This window comes from Hemiscyllium ocellatum, chromosome 32 (genome assembly GCF_020745735.1).
Source record: "Hemiscyllium ocellatum isolate sHemOce1 chromosome 32, sHemOce1.pat.X.cur, whole genome shotgun sequence".
NCBI lineage: Eukaryota > Metazoa > Chordata > Chondrichthyes > Orectolobiformes > Hemiscylliidae > Hemiscyllium > Hemiscyllium ocellatum.
The window spans coordinates 9,198,195-9,213,242 of NC_083432.1; the positions used below are offsets into that span (position 1 = coordinate 9,198,195).

A 15,048-nucleotide genomic window follows, 5' to 3' on the forward strand; every position below is an offset into this window, starting at 1 on the left:
TAAAAATTGCATTATAAACCTCTGACAAAGGAAACTGCATGTTTCCATTAACCCACTGAAATGAAATCACATTCGTTCACTCATACTGGTAACTGTACACATCACTCTTTAGCCGGCCAGCCAGCTACAGCGTGTTTTCATTCATTCATTTATTATTCAGACTGGTACTAAGTCTATCAGGACTAATCGCACTTCGCTCACTATACATCCAAAAATTAATATCATTAAAAAGTTAATCATTTTAATTGTGCCGTTATATCTGAATAAAAGTGAGATATTAGCTACATAGATCTTTAATTCTTTAACAAATTTGTTAATGTTGCTGAGGTTCATAACATATGAGAGTAAATGGGAGGGAAATGGAGGAATTTTGGTGGGGAAGTTCATTACACTTACCCATTCAGAATTTAGTAAATGTTTCAAGCTTGCCATTATACCAAGTCATGACGATGTTGAACAGTGTGATTTTGAAGGATTTCAATGAATCCTTGACATGTTAAATTTTTGAGTCGAGAGTGTGGTGTTCAAAAAACACAGCCAGTCAGACAGCTTCCGAGGAGCAGGAGAATCGATGTTTCGGGCAGAAACCCTTCATCAGAAATGATGCTGTGAGCCAAGAGGGTTGAGAAATAAATGGGAGTGGGTTAGGGCTGGCGAGAATGTAGCTCAGAGTGTGATAGGTAGATGAAGGTGGAGTAATGGTGAAACGTCGGAGAGAAGGGTGGAGCACGTAGGTGGGAAGGAAGAAGGACAGGTAGGACAGGTCATGAGCATGGTGACAAATTGGAAGGTTGGATCTGGGATAAAGTGGGGGGAGGGAAAATGAGGAAACTGGTGAAATCCATATTGATATCATGGGTTGAAGGGTCCCGAGGTGGAAAATGAAGTCTTCTTCCTTCAGGCGTCAGGTGGTAAGGTAGTGGCAGTGGAGGAGGCCCAGGACTTGCATGCCCTTGCCGGAGTGGGAGGGGGAGTTAAAGTGTTCGGACAGGGGGTGGTGGGGTTGCTTCATGCGTGTGTCCTGGAAATGTTCTCTGAAACATTCAGCAAGAGATTTACCTGCAATTCCACACGTCATTTACTGTACTCGTTGCTCCTGATGCAGTCCCCAATAGACAGGAAACTGCATCGAGAGCAATAGATACAGTAAATGACGCGTGGAAATGCAGGTAAATCTGGAAGGCTCCTTTGGGACCTTGATGGAGGTGAGGGGGGAGGTGTGGATACAGGGTTTGCAATTCTTGCGGTGGGAGGGGATGGTGGGTTGGTGGGGGATGTGGACCTGTCAAAAGAGTCACAGAGGAATTGGTCTTTACAGAAAACATATCAGGGTGGGGGAGGGAAATATATCTCTGGTGGTGGTGCCTGTTTGTAGGTGGCAGAAATTACGAGGATGATGTGTAGTATCGGGGGTTGGTGGATGGAAGGTGAAGACTGGGCATTTCTGTACTTGTTGCAGTTGGAGAGGTGAGATTTAAGGGCAGAAGTGCGGGAAGTGGATGCGTTGCACTGGAGGGCATCATTGACCACATGTGAGGGGAAATTGTGGTCTTTGAAGAAGGGGGCCATCTGGTGTGTTCTCTGGTGGAACTGGTCTTCCTGGGTGCAGATGCCACAGAGGCAGAGGAATTGGGAATTAGGGATAGCATTTTTACAGGAGGCAGGGTGGGAGGAGGTGTAGCCCAGGTCACTGTGAGAGTCGATGGGTTTGTAGAAGATGTCCGTGTTGAGTTGGTCACCGTTGATGGAGATGGAGAGGTCCAGGAAGGGGAGGGAGGTGTCCGAGTTGGTCCAGGTTAACTTAAGATCGGTGTGGAATGTGTTAGTGGAAATGGTGAACCATTCAACCTCTTCAGTGCCACCTTGTGCTTCCACAGGGAGGTTGAAGAGTTCATCAATTTCACCAACATATTCCATCCCAACCTTAAGTTCACCTGGACCATCTCAGACAGATTCACAAGCCTTATGAAGGGCATATGCCCAAAATGTCGATTCCCCTGCTCCTTAGATGCTGCCTGACCCACTGTGCTTTAGCAGTGCCACACTCTTGACACTGACACCCCAGCATCTGCAGTCCTCAATTGCTCCAGGAGCATTATACCAGGATGTATAAATAAATTTATTACCATTGTTGTTTCCCTTGCTTTTAGTCGTAATGCATTATGTTTTTCTTCTTTACCCAGGATTAGTTGAGTGATCAAATCAACTTCTGATAAAGTTTTGAACTGCAGTGTGAATTTCAGCCCCTTAAAACTAGTGTCCATGTAATAAATGTAATCTTCAAAAATTGTCTAAAAAGTTCAACTTTTACACAAGTATATATGGTAATGATACCTTCTACATTCATATCCAAATTGTTAATGTACAGAACCAACTGCAATGTTACCAGCACTGATCCTTGTGATACACTGCTGGTCACAACTTTCCAATTAAATAAGCAACCCTTTATTGCCCTTTGCCTCCCATTTTCAAGCCAATGTTGGATTCAGTTTGACAACCTGCCTTGGATCACATGGGCTCTTAGCTTTTGGACAAGCCTTCCTTTTGATGGTGATGCCACCAATTTTCATGCCATCTGCGCACTCACTAGTAATGCCTTCCACATTTGCCTCCAAACCATTCATGTAAATAACAAGCTAGGTGTGATTGTCCCAGTGTGGCGTTAAGGACCCCTATCAAAACTGGAGTCAATGGGAATCAGGGCAAACTCTCTGCTGGTTGGAGTCATACCTGGCAAATAGAAAGACAGTTGTGGTTGGTGGAAGTCAATCATTTCAGCTCCAAGATGTCTCTACAGAAGTTCCTCAGGACAGTGTCCTGGGCCCAACCATTTTCAGCTGCTTCATCACTGACCTTCCTCCCTCCATACGGCCAGAAGTGGCAATGTTTGATGCATTTATAATGCTCAGCAGTACTTGTAATTCTTCAGGCAATGGAGCAGTTGTCCACACAAAGCAAGACCTCGACAATATCCTGGCTTGGGCAAGTAGCATGCTCGCACGTTACACAAGTGCTTGGCAATGACCATTTCCAATAAGACACAATCAACCATCATCCCTTGACTTTCAATGGTATTCCCATCACTGATTTTTCCACCACCAACATTAGAGGAAAGGATTACCATTACCCAGAAACTGAGTTGGTCAAGCCGCATAAATACAGTGATTACAAGAGCTGTTCGGAGGCTGGAAATACTACAGCAAGTAGCATGCCATCTGACTCCCCAAAACCTTCCACCATTTTCATGACACAAGTCAGGAATGTGATGGAACTCTGCCCACTGCCCGGATGAGTGCGACTCTGACAATGCTCAAACAATGATGCCATCCCAAATAAAGCAGCCAGCTTGATTGGCACCATATCCACAAACATCCACTCCTTCTACTACCAACATTCAGAAGCAGCAGTGTTTGTATGTAAAAGGTGTACTGAAGAAATTCATCAATGCTCCATAGGCAGCATCTTCCAAACTTAAGACCATTACTATGTCAAAGGACAAGGACAGCAGCTAGATGCGAACATTATCACCTGTGTATTTCTGTCCATGCCAGTTCCCATTCTGACTTGGAAATATTCAACTGTTCCTTCAGTGTCCCTGGTTCAAAAAGCATGGAGCTATCTCCCTCCAAAACATTGTGCACCTACCAACAGCATATAGATTGTGACAGTTCAAGAATCATCTCATTACCACTTTCTCAAGGGTAACAACAAGAGATAGACAATAAATGTGGTCCAGCCAGTACTGCTGGGTGAATAAATAAAAAATCTCTGGTCCCATTCTAGTATATCTCTTTTGAACTTTAGTTCTTGCTTCTGGATGTAATTTAGGTGAACAAAGAAAGCCTGATCCCATTGGTGGTTTTAAGTATTAAGTCCATAAAGCAATCTTGAACCAGATCCATTGGGAAGAGTCTTGCCTAAACCAATAATGGTGTAGAAATCGGGTAAAGAAAAGACAAAATGTATTAAAGAGGCCATCTTATTAAATTGATACATTTGTGATTTAATTAAATGTCTGAATATTTATAATATCAATTGATGTTTATTTTTCAGGACCTTATTGCAATTCATCCACAGACCTGATTGGAACATGTTGGCACAAAAGCCCAGTTGGGCAACTTGTGACAAGACCCTGTCCAGAATACTTCAATGGCATCCAGTACAACACAACAAGTAAGTACTTCACCGTGAGATCCATTTGCAGCAGTTCTGTGATCTTATTGATGGAAAAGGAATTTCCAGGACTTACAATATTCAATTCTGCCCCACATAAGGAAAGGGCTTATTGTAACATTGTAAACTGGTAGCTCAAGACAATTCAATGACACTAAAATACAAAAACAAGAAATAGGGGCAGGAGTAGGACATTCACTCCTTCATGCCTGTTCCACTATTCCTTATGATCATGGCTGATTATCCAACTCAATAGACTTTTCCTGCTTTCTCACCCACCACCTCAATCATCAACCACTCCAACCCCACACACCCATTCCAGACACACACATACTTAGACTTGAGTGCTGTATCCAGTGCAGAATCAAGAGCAGTCAGATGGCACTGTGCAGTTTAAACTCCAAAAGAGCTTCAAGGAATTGATAGATACAATATGTTGGAGTCTGGACATGAAGAAGTCCTTGGAAGATGTAAAAGTGGGAAAGTCACTCACTTTAGTTTGGAAAAAGCTATGAGGGGCTTGGAACAAATCTGCAAGCATCAATATTTCATTGTAATTGAGTGTGATGGTGCAAGATGCTTCCACCAGTAAGAGATTCCAAGGGCAAAACCTACAGTGAAAGGATGACCCTTTCGAACTGAGACAAGGAGGAATTTCTTCAGCCAGAGGGCGCTGAATCTGTGGAACTCATTGCCACAGCAGGCTGTGGAGAACTGGTCATTTCGTGCATTTAAGATAGAGACAGAGATGTTCATACTTAGTAAGAGCTCACAAGTTATGGGGAAAAGGCAATAAAATTGGGGTTGATAAACATAAATCAACCATAATCAAACGGCAGAATGGGCTAAACGGCCTCATTCTGTTCCTATATCTTATTGTCTTATGGGTCTGCCACAATTCAACTATGATCATACTGAATCTTGGATTTCCTTTAGATTAGATTAGTTTACTTACGGTGTGGAAACAGGCCGTTTGGCCCAACAAGTCCACACTGACCCGCCAAAGCGCAACCCACCCAGGAAAAAGTGAGGACTGAAGATGCTGGAGATCAGAGCTGAAAATGTGTTGCTGGAAAAGCACAGCAGGTTAGACAGCATCCAAGGAGCAGGAGAATCCACGTATCGGGCAACCCACCCAGACCCATTCCCCTACAGTTACCCTTCACCTGACACTATGAGCAATTTAGCATGGCCAATTCACCTAATCTGCACATGTTTTAGATTGTGGGAGGAAACTCCACACGGGGAGTCACCTGAGGTGGAAATTGAACCTGGGTCTCTGGCGCTGTGAGGCAGTAGTGCTAACCACTGTGCCACTGTGCCGCAAACCTGGGCCAGTATCCTCAAGCGAGTTTCTAATAGTGTGCTGTGGCTACTTCGATTCCCTGCTGTGGGAGAACCTAATATTCAGCAGTATGCCCAGAGCAAGGGACTATCTGCCAACTGTATTATTTTTTCACCTGTTGCCCCAAAGGAGGAGCATGTGAGGCAGGGACAGATGGCTGATGTCTGTTTGGACACTCTACTCTGTAATGAACACACGACAGGAATGGATGTACTCTGGGCAGGGACACCAATGGTGTCATTCTAACGACTATAAGTTGGCACTCATAATGTTACTAAAGGATCTTTTGAGCTTAAATAAGATACTTATGCTTCCCTTCTTACTTTTGGTAAAATACGCCCCTTATTTTTTTCAGGTGATTATTTTACTCAGTTGAACAATGTTGATTTTATTATTGCTATAAAAAGACTTTTTAAAGCTTTTTCATTTTGCAAGAAATACTAATGTAAAGGGAAAAAGCACATTTATAATTTCAGAGGAGATTTTTGATTGATCAAGTGAGTTCTGATTGGTAAGTGTTGGAAAGCATTGCCATAGAAAATCTGAGTTAGATGATGACTGACAGTTTCAGCTTTTCAGCCAGGCAAGTTCATTTTGATTGGCATGACATTGCCCTGAGAAATTAATCAAAGAATGCTGTCACCTAGTTTGTTGAGTTGAAATGGACATAATGTGTGGATGTGTTCTTGCCTGCAAAGAATAGGCTCCATGTATTATCAACTGACAATTCTAAGTTCGTTGTCTGTGTAACTCATTGGTGGGACATTTAGCAAATGTTCTCCAATTGCAGAGTCCATATAATGTTGGGTGCTACTTTGAGATTTACATGTATAGGTTGGTTTGGTCTGATCATACTTTGCCTGAATAGCTAAAGGGATAGATACATGGTGTGTCTCTGTGGGACACAAATTTCATTATTTGTGTTATATCAGTTATGTGGGCTATGTGCCCCAAAGATGGTTGGTTTGCACATGAATCTTGGGTTGTGTTAAGGTGACTGAATGTCCTTCTGTTTTCTTGCTTCTCAGTTGAGCAGATTTAAGTCATTATTTATCCTCATCACCACAATTCCCCTGTGTATTGTATTGTAATGCACTCACCAACACTGAGGAAGTATTACAATCTGACACTAGACCATCAAATTTGTGTTTGAGATCTGGCTAGGGATCAGAAACCTTCTTTTAAAAGAGGGAACATTGTGAGGTTCCATGATTTTGATCAAAAAATAATAAATATTGCCAGACAACATGAGAGCAGTAATGCACTTTCTAGTCCATGTTCATCTTATTTCTAACACTCAGGGTTAATATCAGCAAATATAGATAATAGGCTGTGATTGAACAACCCATTGAGAAGATCAAATTACGAGTGCAAATGAAACAGATCCCATAGGTTTCACAGCAATTCCTCTTAGATATGTGGCTTTACAGAATACCTACAGTGTGGGCATGAAGAGGAATTTCTTCAGCCAGAGGGTGATGAATTTTGTGGATTCACCTTCGGACCAACAAGTCCATACCGACTCTGTGAAGAGGATCCCACCCAGACCTATTCCCCTACCATATTACTCCACATTTATCCCTGACTAATGCACCTAAATACACATCCCTGAACACTATAGGCAATTTAGCATGGCCAATTCACCTAACCTGCACATCTTTGGATTATGGGAGGAAACTGGAGCACCGGAGGAAACCCACACAGACACGGGAGAATATGCAAACTCCACACAGTCTGGGGCTGGAATCAAACCCGGGTCCCTTGTGCTGTGAGGCAGCAATGCTAACCACTGAGCCACCATGCTGGCTTTGAATCTTATTAACCCTCAAAAGGAATTCTAATTCTTACATTTGCTGATCTGACCATGAAACTCCCTCTTAAGAGGTTCTCCATCATGGACTACTCAATGACTGATTGCCCTCAGATCTTGGGATACTGCTTTCCTAAATGCCAAAATTGCAATTAGCACGCATTCAAAGTTCTTCCCTCAAATCTAGCCTCACCTGAACCAGTCCTCCCCAAGGGTTTTTCCATAAACTCCAATCTTGTTCAGTTGCATCAAATAAGTCTCTATTTTTATCTTAAATATACTGAATGACCTGGCCTCCACAGTCTCCTCTGGCAATGCGGTTCAGAGATTCATCACTCCCTGGCTGAAGAAATTCCTCCTTGCCTCAGTTCTAAAGGGTCATCCTTTCACTCTGAGACTTTGCTCTTGGGATCTAGTCTCTCCTACTAGTGGAAACATTTTCTCAATCTCCACTCTACTGCTGGGGAAGATAATCTCTCAGAGGAGTATAACAGCAGCCTTGTCTGTGGCACCGTAACTGGCTGTGTTGTAGAGCAGATTCAGGCAAAGTCCAAGTGAACAATTAGGGTGAGGAGGCTCACTGGTCAGGGATACAGACAGGTCTTTGTGTGGCCACCTTCAAAACTCCAGGATGGTGTGTTGCCTCCCTGGTGCCACGGTCAAGGAAACCTCTGAGCGGTTGCGAGAAATTCTTCGGCAAAAGGTGAGGAGCCAGATATCGATTAGTCCCAATGATGTAGGCAGAAAGAGGGATGAGGTCCTATGGAGTGATTACAGGGAATTAGGAAAGATGCTGAAAAGCAACACCTGGAGGATAGTAATCTCTGGGTTACTACCAGTGCCACAAGCTAATGAGGCAACGAATAGAAAGATAGGAGGGATGAATGTGCGGCTAATGAGCTGGTGCAGGAGCCAGTGTTTCAGGTTCTTTGAAAATTGAGGCCTCTTCTGCGGCAGTAGTGACTTGCATCTAAACAGGAAGTGATCCTCACAGAGAGTTTTGCCCATGCTATTCAGGAGGGTTTAGACTCAAGTGGCAGGGGCTGGGAACCAGAGCAGCAAGTCAGAAGTGGAGGGATTCAGGTGAAAGTGTGTGTTAGGACCAATAAATCAGAAAGGAAGGACAGACAGAGACAGGTAAATGAACACAATAGTACCTATGGGTTGAACGTGTGTTTATTTCAATGCAAAGTGTATTGTCGGTAAGGCAGCTGAGCTTAGAGCCTGGATCAGTACATGGTGCTATGATGTTATGGCTATTAGAGACTTGGCTGAGAGAGGGACAGGACTGGCTGCTCAATGTTCCAGAGTTTTGTTGTTTTAGATGAGATAAAGAGGAAGGTAAAAGAGATGAGGGGTTGCATTACTAATCAGGGAGAATGTCACATCTGCACTCAGGACATACTGGAGGACTCATCTACTGACGCAATATAGGTAGTACTCAAAAATAAAATGGATGCAATCACTGATAGGATAAGATAGCACCCCCAACAGACACTGAGATATTGAGGAACAGATATGTAGGTGGATTATGGAACAATGTAAGAACAGGTTTATCATAGTGGGGAAACTCCCTTAGAGCAAGCAGCTGAAATGGGACAGAATTTAAATGCATCCAAGAGGGTTTCTTGAAACAATATGTGGATAATCTAACAAGAGAGTAGCCATACTGGACTTTTGCATTGGCTAGTGAACCTGGCCAGGTGACTGACCTTTCAGTAGGAGGACATTTTGGAAACCGTGATCACAACTGCTTAGGTTTTCAAATAACTATGAATGAGAATAAGTCAGGGCTTTGGGGAAGGTACTAAATTGGGAGGGTAAATTATGTCAGTATTAGGCAGGGGCTAGAGTGTGTTAATTGGGAGGAGCCGTTATCAGGCAACTCCATATTTGACGTGGGAGTAATTTAAAGACTTGCTGATTAGAGTCCCAGACTAGCATGTTCCAGTAAGGAGGAAGGACCAGGATAGAAGGTAACGCACCTTTGGATAATGAGGGAGGCTATGAACTTAGTCCAAAGGGAAAACGCATATGTGAGGTTTAGGAAGGTAAGATCGGACAGGGCTTCTGTGAGGGATATAAAGTAAGCCAGAAAGAACTCAAGCAAGGAATTAGGAAAGCTAGAAAGAGCTATGAAATGACCTCAGAAATGTGTAGCTGGAAAAGCGCAGCAGGTCAGGCGGCATCAAAAGAGCAGGAGAATCGACGTTTCAGGCATAAGCCCTTCTTCAGGAATCCTAAAAATGTCTATTCTCCTGTTCCTTTGATGCTGCCTGACCTGCTGCGCTTTTCCAGTAGCATATTTTTAAGCTCTGATCTCTAGCATCTGCAGTCCTCACTTTCTCCTATGAAATGACCTTGGCAAGTAGGGTTAAGGAGAATCCCAAGTCAATCTAGACATACATTTAAAAATAAGATAATTAAGGGGACAGTAGGGCCACTCAAGGATAAAGGAGGTCTTTGTATCCTCACTAGCCATTAGAGAAGTCAGGGAGGACTGATGAGTAGCTAATGTTGTTCCTCTGTTCAAGAAGATAAATAGGGATAATCCAGGAAACTATAGACTGGTGAGTCTCTTCAGTGCTTGAGAAATTATTAGAGAGAATTCTTGGGGAAAGGATTTATGCACATTTGGAAAACATGGCCTAATTAGGGAGTCAGCATGGCTTTTTGTGGGGCTGAATTTGACTGAATGTTTCGAGGCGGTGATAAAGGGTAGAGCAGTGGATGTTGTCTACATCAATATTAGTAAGGCTTTCAACAAGGGCTCATCCAGAAGATTAAGATGCATGGGATCCACAATGACTTGGCTGATTGGAGTCAGAATTGGCTTGTCCATAGAATGCAAAAGATAGGTGCGGAAGGGTGTTTTTCTAGCTGGAGGTCCATGACTAATGATGTTCCACAGGGATGATGATGATGATGATACGTAGGAATGACTGGGATGAAAATGTAGATGGATGGGCTAGATGATACAATGATCGGTGGGGTTTTGGATAGTATAGATTATGAAAGGATACAGTAGGATAGATATCTGTTTCAGATATGGGCGGAGAAGTGGCAGATGGCATTTAATCCAGGTAAGTGTCATGTGCTACACTTTGGGAGATCAAATGTTAAGGAAAAGTATATCGTTAATGGCAGGATCCTGAATAGCATTGATTACAAAGGGATTTTAGAGTTCAAGTCTATACCTCTCTGAAAGTGGCCGTAAGGAGATTGGATGGTAAAAAAGATATATGGCATGCTTGCCTTTATTGGGGAATGGAAGTCAAGAGTCAGGATGTCATATTTTGGTTAGGCCACATTTAGAGTACTGCATTCAATTCCCTTTGCCACATTACAGGAAGGATGTGGAGTCTTTGGAGGGGGTGCAGAAGAGGTTAACCAGGATGCTGCCTGGATTAGAGGCTATGAGCTATAAAGAGACAGTAGGAAAACTCAGTTTGTTTTCTCTAGAGCAGCGGAAGCTGAGGGGAGACTTGATAGAAGTTTATAAAATTGAGATGCATAGATAGGGGAAGAAAAATTTTGACCATCAAGCCTGAATTGAAATGCCTAATACTGAGCAGCATTCGTTTAACGGTGAGGGGGTAAAGTTCAAAGGAGATGTGAGAGACACTTTTTTTAGTGATAGGTACCTGGAGCATGCTGCCAAGGACAGTATTGGAGGCAGATATGATAGAGGTACTTAAGAGATTTTTTAGATTAGCATGTGAATATGCAAGGAATGGAAGGATATAGACAAAGGGCATGCAAAAGAGATTAATATCATTTGGCTCATGTTTGGCACAAAGTTGTTATTTCACCCACCCTTTCCCTTCAATGGAACACTTTGGCCCTGTACTCTTTTTTTGTTTCTTTCTTGAATGCAGATTTAATGTTCTGAGGCAGAACAGTGGTTAGCACTGCTGCCTCACAGCGCCAGGGACCTGGGTTCGATTCCCGCCTCAGGCGACTGACTGTGTGGAGTTTGCACGTTCTCCCTGTGTCTGCGTGGGTTTCCTCCGGGTGCTCCGGTTTCCTCCCACAGTCCAAAGATGTGCGGGTCAGGTGAATTGCCCATGCTAAATTGCCCGTAGTGTTAGGTAAGGGGTATATGTAGGGGTATGGGTGGGTTGCGCTTCGGCGGGTCGGTGTGGACTTGTTGGGCCAAAGGGCCTGTTTCCACACTGTAAGTAATCTAATCTAAGTAAAAAAAAAAAATTTAACTGAAAGTTTCATCTCCCAGTCCACTGTGGCCAAATCATATCTGATCTGATTAAAATCAGCCTTCCCCAGTTCAGAATCTTGACTTCGGTCCTTTATCATAACAATCTTGAATCTCACTGTCTGCAAAATGCCTCCCCACTAATATTCAATCAACTGCCCAGCTTCTTTACCTAAAATTGGATTCTGTTCCAGGGCCTTCTCTGTACTGGCTTAAAAAGCTCTATTGGGTACATTTTAAGAATTTTGCTTCTAATCCTTTCATACTGTGTCATCTCAATTAATGTTGGGGAAGGTGAAATCCCCTATTATCACTACGCTAATACTTTTACATTTCCCTGAAATTTGACTGTATGTCTGCTCTTCTATTTTGTTTGAACTGTTATGGGCCCAAGGACCAGCAATTCCTTTTTTTTTGGTTTTTAACTTATATTTATGTGGCTTCATTTGAGGAGCCTTCTAAGATATCATTCCTCTTTATTGCTTTAAATTGATTGCCTGATCAATATTTGGACACCCCTCCTCTTTTATCTCCTTCCCTGGTTGTATATGTATTAACATCGAACTGTGTGTCATGTAGTCAAAATGATCTTGTGCAGACAGTATATCTTCCCCATAGGTTTAAAAGAAAAAGGTCTTAAAGACTTTGTCGTGAGAGTCCAGAAGAGATCACACCTTGCCCACAGTCTAACTGCCTGGTCTCAGATAAGGTTATTGCTCAACCTTATGCTAATAATGGCCCAACCAATCAGCACCCTCTTCTCATGCAAGATAAGTTGGTGTACGTTTTTTACAAATTAGTTTCTTGCATTCTGGGTGCAAGACTGGAATCTTTAACCTCTTGTCTCTGAGCAATGTTTCACTTTCGAACGGTTCACTTTGTTCTATATTTATCTAGGTGGTACAGTGATAATGTCACTCATTGTGACTGTGGATATCTTTACTTGTGACAGGTAGGTGAAGAGAAGTTTAAGAATATTTTTTACTCATATGATTTTCTCACACTCTGCCACCAACATTTCCTGGCAATTATGTCCTTTAGAATTTGCCAAGTTTGATAAACTATAGTCCTATGGGTGGCTTGGTGGCTCAGTGGTTAGCACTGCTGCCTCATAGCACTAGGGTCCCAGGTTTGATTCCAGTTACATCACACTGTAAATTTTTGCTATAAATTCTGTGTGCTAGGATTGAGGCCTCCACTACCACCTGATGAAGGAGCAATGTTCTGGAAGCTAGTGTGCTTCCAATTAAACCTGTTGGACTTTCACCTGGTGTTGTGTGATTTTTAACTTTATATTAATGATCTCAATCTTAATGTGCAGAGAACCACTTCAAAGTTTGCAGATGATGCTAAATTAGAATTGTAACTGTCAGAGGAAAGTATGGAACCCCCAAGAAAATGTTGAGAAGTTATTGGAATGGACAAGAGGTGTCAGATGACGTTCAATGCAGAGAAATATGAAGTAGTGCATTTTGTTGGGAAGACCATTGAAAATCAATAGAATTGTACCCCCTATTTTATACAAGGAATGCAGCAGCAGAGGCAACTGGGTGTATATGTGCACAGACCATTGAGAGGTGGTGAGAAAGTAGAGCAATTTATAAAGAGTACGGCGGCACGGTGGCACAGTGGTTAGCACTGGTGCCTCACAGCGGCAGAGACCCAAGTTCATATCCCGCCTCAGGCAACTGTCTGTGTGGAGTTTGCACATTCTCCCCGTGTCTGTGTGGGGGTGCTCCAGTTTCCTCCCACAGTTTAAAGATGTGCACGTTAGCTAAATTGGCCATTGTGTTGCGTGAAGGGGTAAATGTAGGGGAATGGGTCTGGGTGGTCGCTCTTTGGAGGGTTGGTGTGGACTTGGGCTGAAGGACCTGTTTCCACACTGTAAGTAATCTACTCTAAAGTGTACAATGTCCTGAACTTTATTAATAGAAGTATAAAGTGCAATACACCTGTCACTGCCAGGGACCCAGGATCAATTCCATCCTCAGGTGACTGTGTGGAGTTTGCACATTCTCCCCATGTCTGCTTAGGTTTCTCTCGGGTGTTCCGGTTTCCTCCCACAATCCAAATATTGTGAATAGGTTAGGTGAATTGGTCATGCTAAATTGCCTATAGTATTCAGGGATGTGTGGGTCAGGGATAAATGTAGAGTAATAGGATTGGGAAACGGGTCTGGGTGGGTTACTCTTCGGAGGGTCGGGGTGTATTTGTTTGGTCAAATGGCCTATTTCCACACTGTTGGGCTTCTATGATACAACAGTAAAGAGATAATGTTGGATTTGTGCAAAACACTTGTTACACCTCAGCTGTAGTATGTACAATTGTGGGTGTCACATTTTTGGAAACATGCATTGGAGAAAGTGCAACAGGATTTTCTGACAATGTTTCAGGAATGAGAAATTTTAGTTATGGGAATAGATTGAAGAAGTTTGAAAGATTCTCCTTAGAATGTAGAAGGCTTCCGGGGATTTGATAGAGGTTACCAAAATCATGAGCACGCTGGCTAGAGTAGATAGGGAGAAGCTATTTCCACTTGGAAGAGGAACAGGAATAAGAGGGCATAGATTTCAAAGTTATGTGCAAAAGGAGCAAAGGTGATGTGCGAAAACACCTCTTTCATACAGTGAGTCAATCGAGTATGGAATGAACTGCCTGGAAATGTCATGCGGGCAGGTTCAATTGAGGCATTCATGACGACACTGGAATGATTACTTGGAGAGATAAAATATGCAGGGATATGGAGGAAACAAAAAAAGGGGGATGGCAGTGAGTAATGAGTTCGTTTGAAGAGGCAGTGCAGACATGATGGACCTGCACCATAGCCTCTGCACCATATCCTATTCTTATTAGTGACGTACTTCTGATTGAAGACATTGGTTTAGTGGTGATACTAGTATTGTTAGTAATGTTAATGTAACAGGTTACTTTGCTTTATTAGTGATCTTAGTTTATTGACTCTGGTTTTGTTTGTGGAGTCACAAGTATTTTCAATCTTAGTTTTGTTATTGGCATCATGATTAATATTAGGATTCTTCTTGACTTATCAGCTGCTTCCAACAGATGGTTGTGTAGACAACATAATTGAATGTCTTTATGCAGTTTAAGTTCTGAAATCACTGTTCAGTTTCACGCTGTTGATTGATGTAAACATTTATAATTACAAGCCTTTCAATTAGGTTAACAAGCAATTAATATGCTTCTTTGTTCCCTGTTTGTCAGTGGTGCATCCTGTTACTAGGCAACCAATGTGTGATATGAAGATATTCTTTATCCCTAATTTGATGCACTAAGTCTCCTCCTTGCATGTCTCATTAAATATTCTCTCAGGAATTTCAGGTTGATACCTCACAGTGGACCACTATAACACTCCCCAGGGTCCTATCATTGACTCAGTAAATCCTGCCTTAGTTTGACCCAACAAAATGGAACATCTTGCATTTATCTAAATTAAACTCCATCTACCATTCCTCAGCCCAGTTGATCAAGATCTCGCTGCATTCCCAG

The 15,048-nt window shown here is 42.6% G+C and overlaps 1 protein-coding gene across 1 annotated transcript in view; it reads left to right on the forward strand.

Moving 5' to 3' along the window:
• The window catches only part of LOC132830743 (corticotropin-releasing factor receptor 1-like), a 243,131-nt gene that overhangs the window by 41,985 nt on the left and 186,098 nt on the right, over nucleotides 1-15,048 (forward strand). The window contains exon 4 of the mRNA XM_060848580.1: nucleotides 4,054-4,173. Coding sequence (XP_060704563.1) covers nucleotides 4,054-4,173 — 120 coding nt within the window. The remainder of the gene's footprint in view (nucleotides 1-4,053; nucleotides 4,174-15,048) is intronic.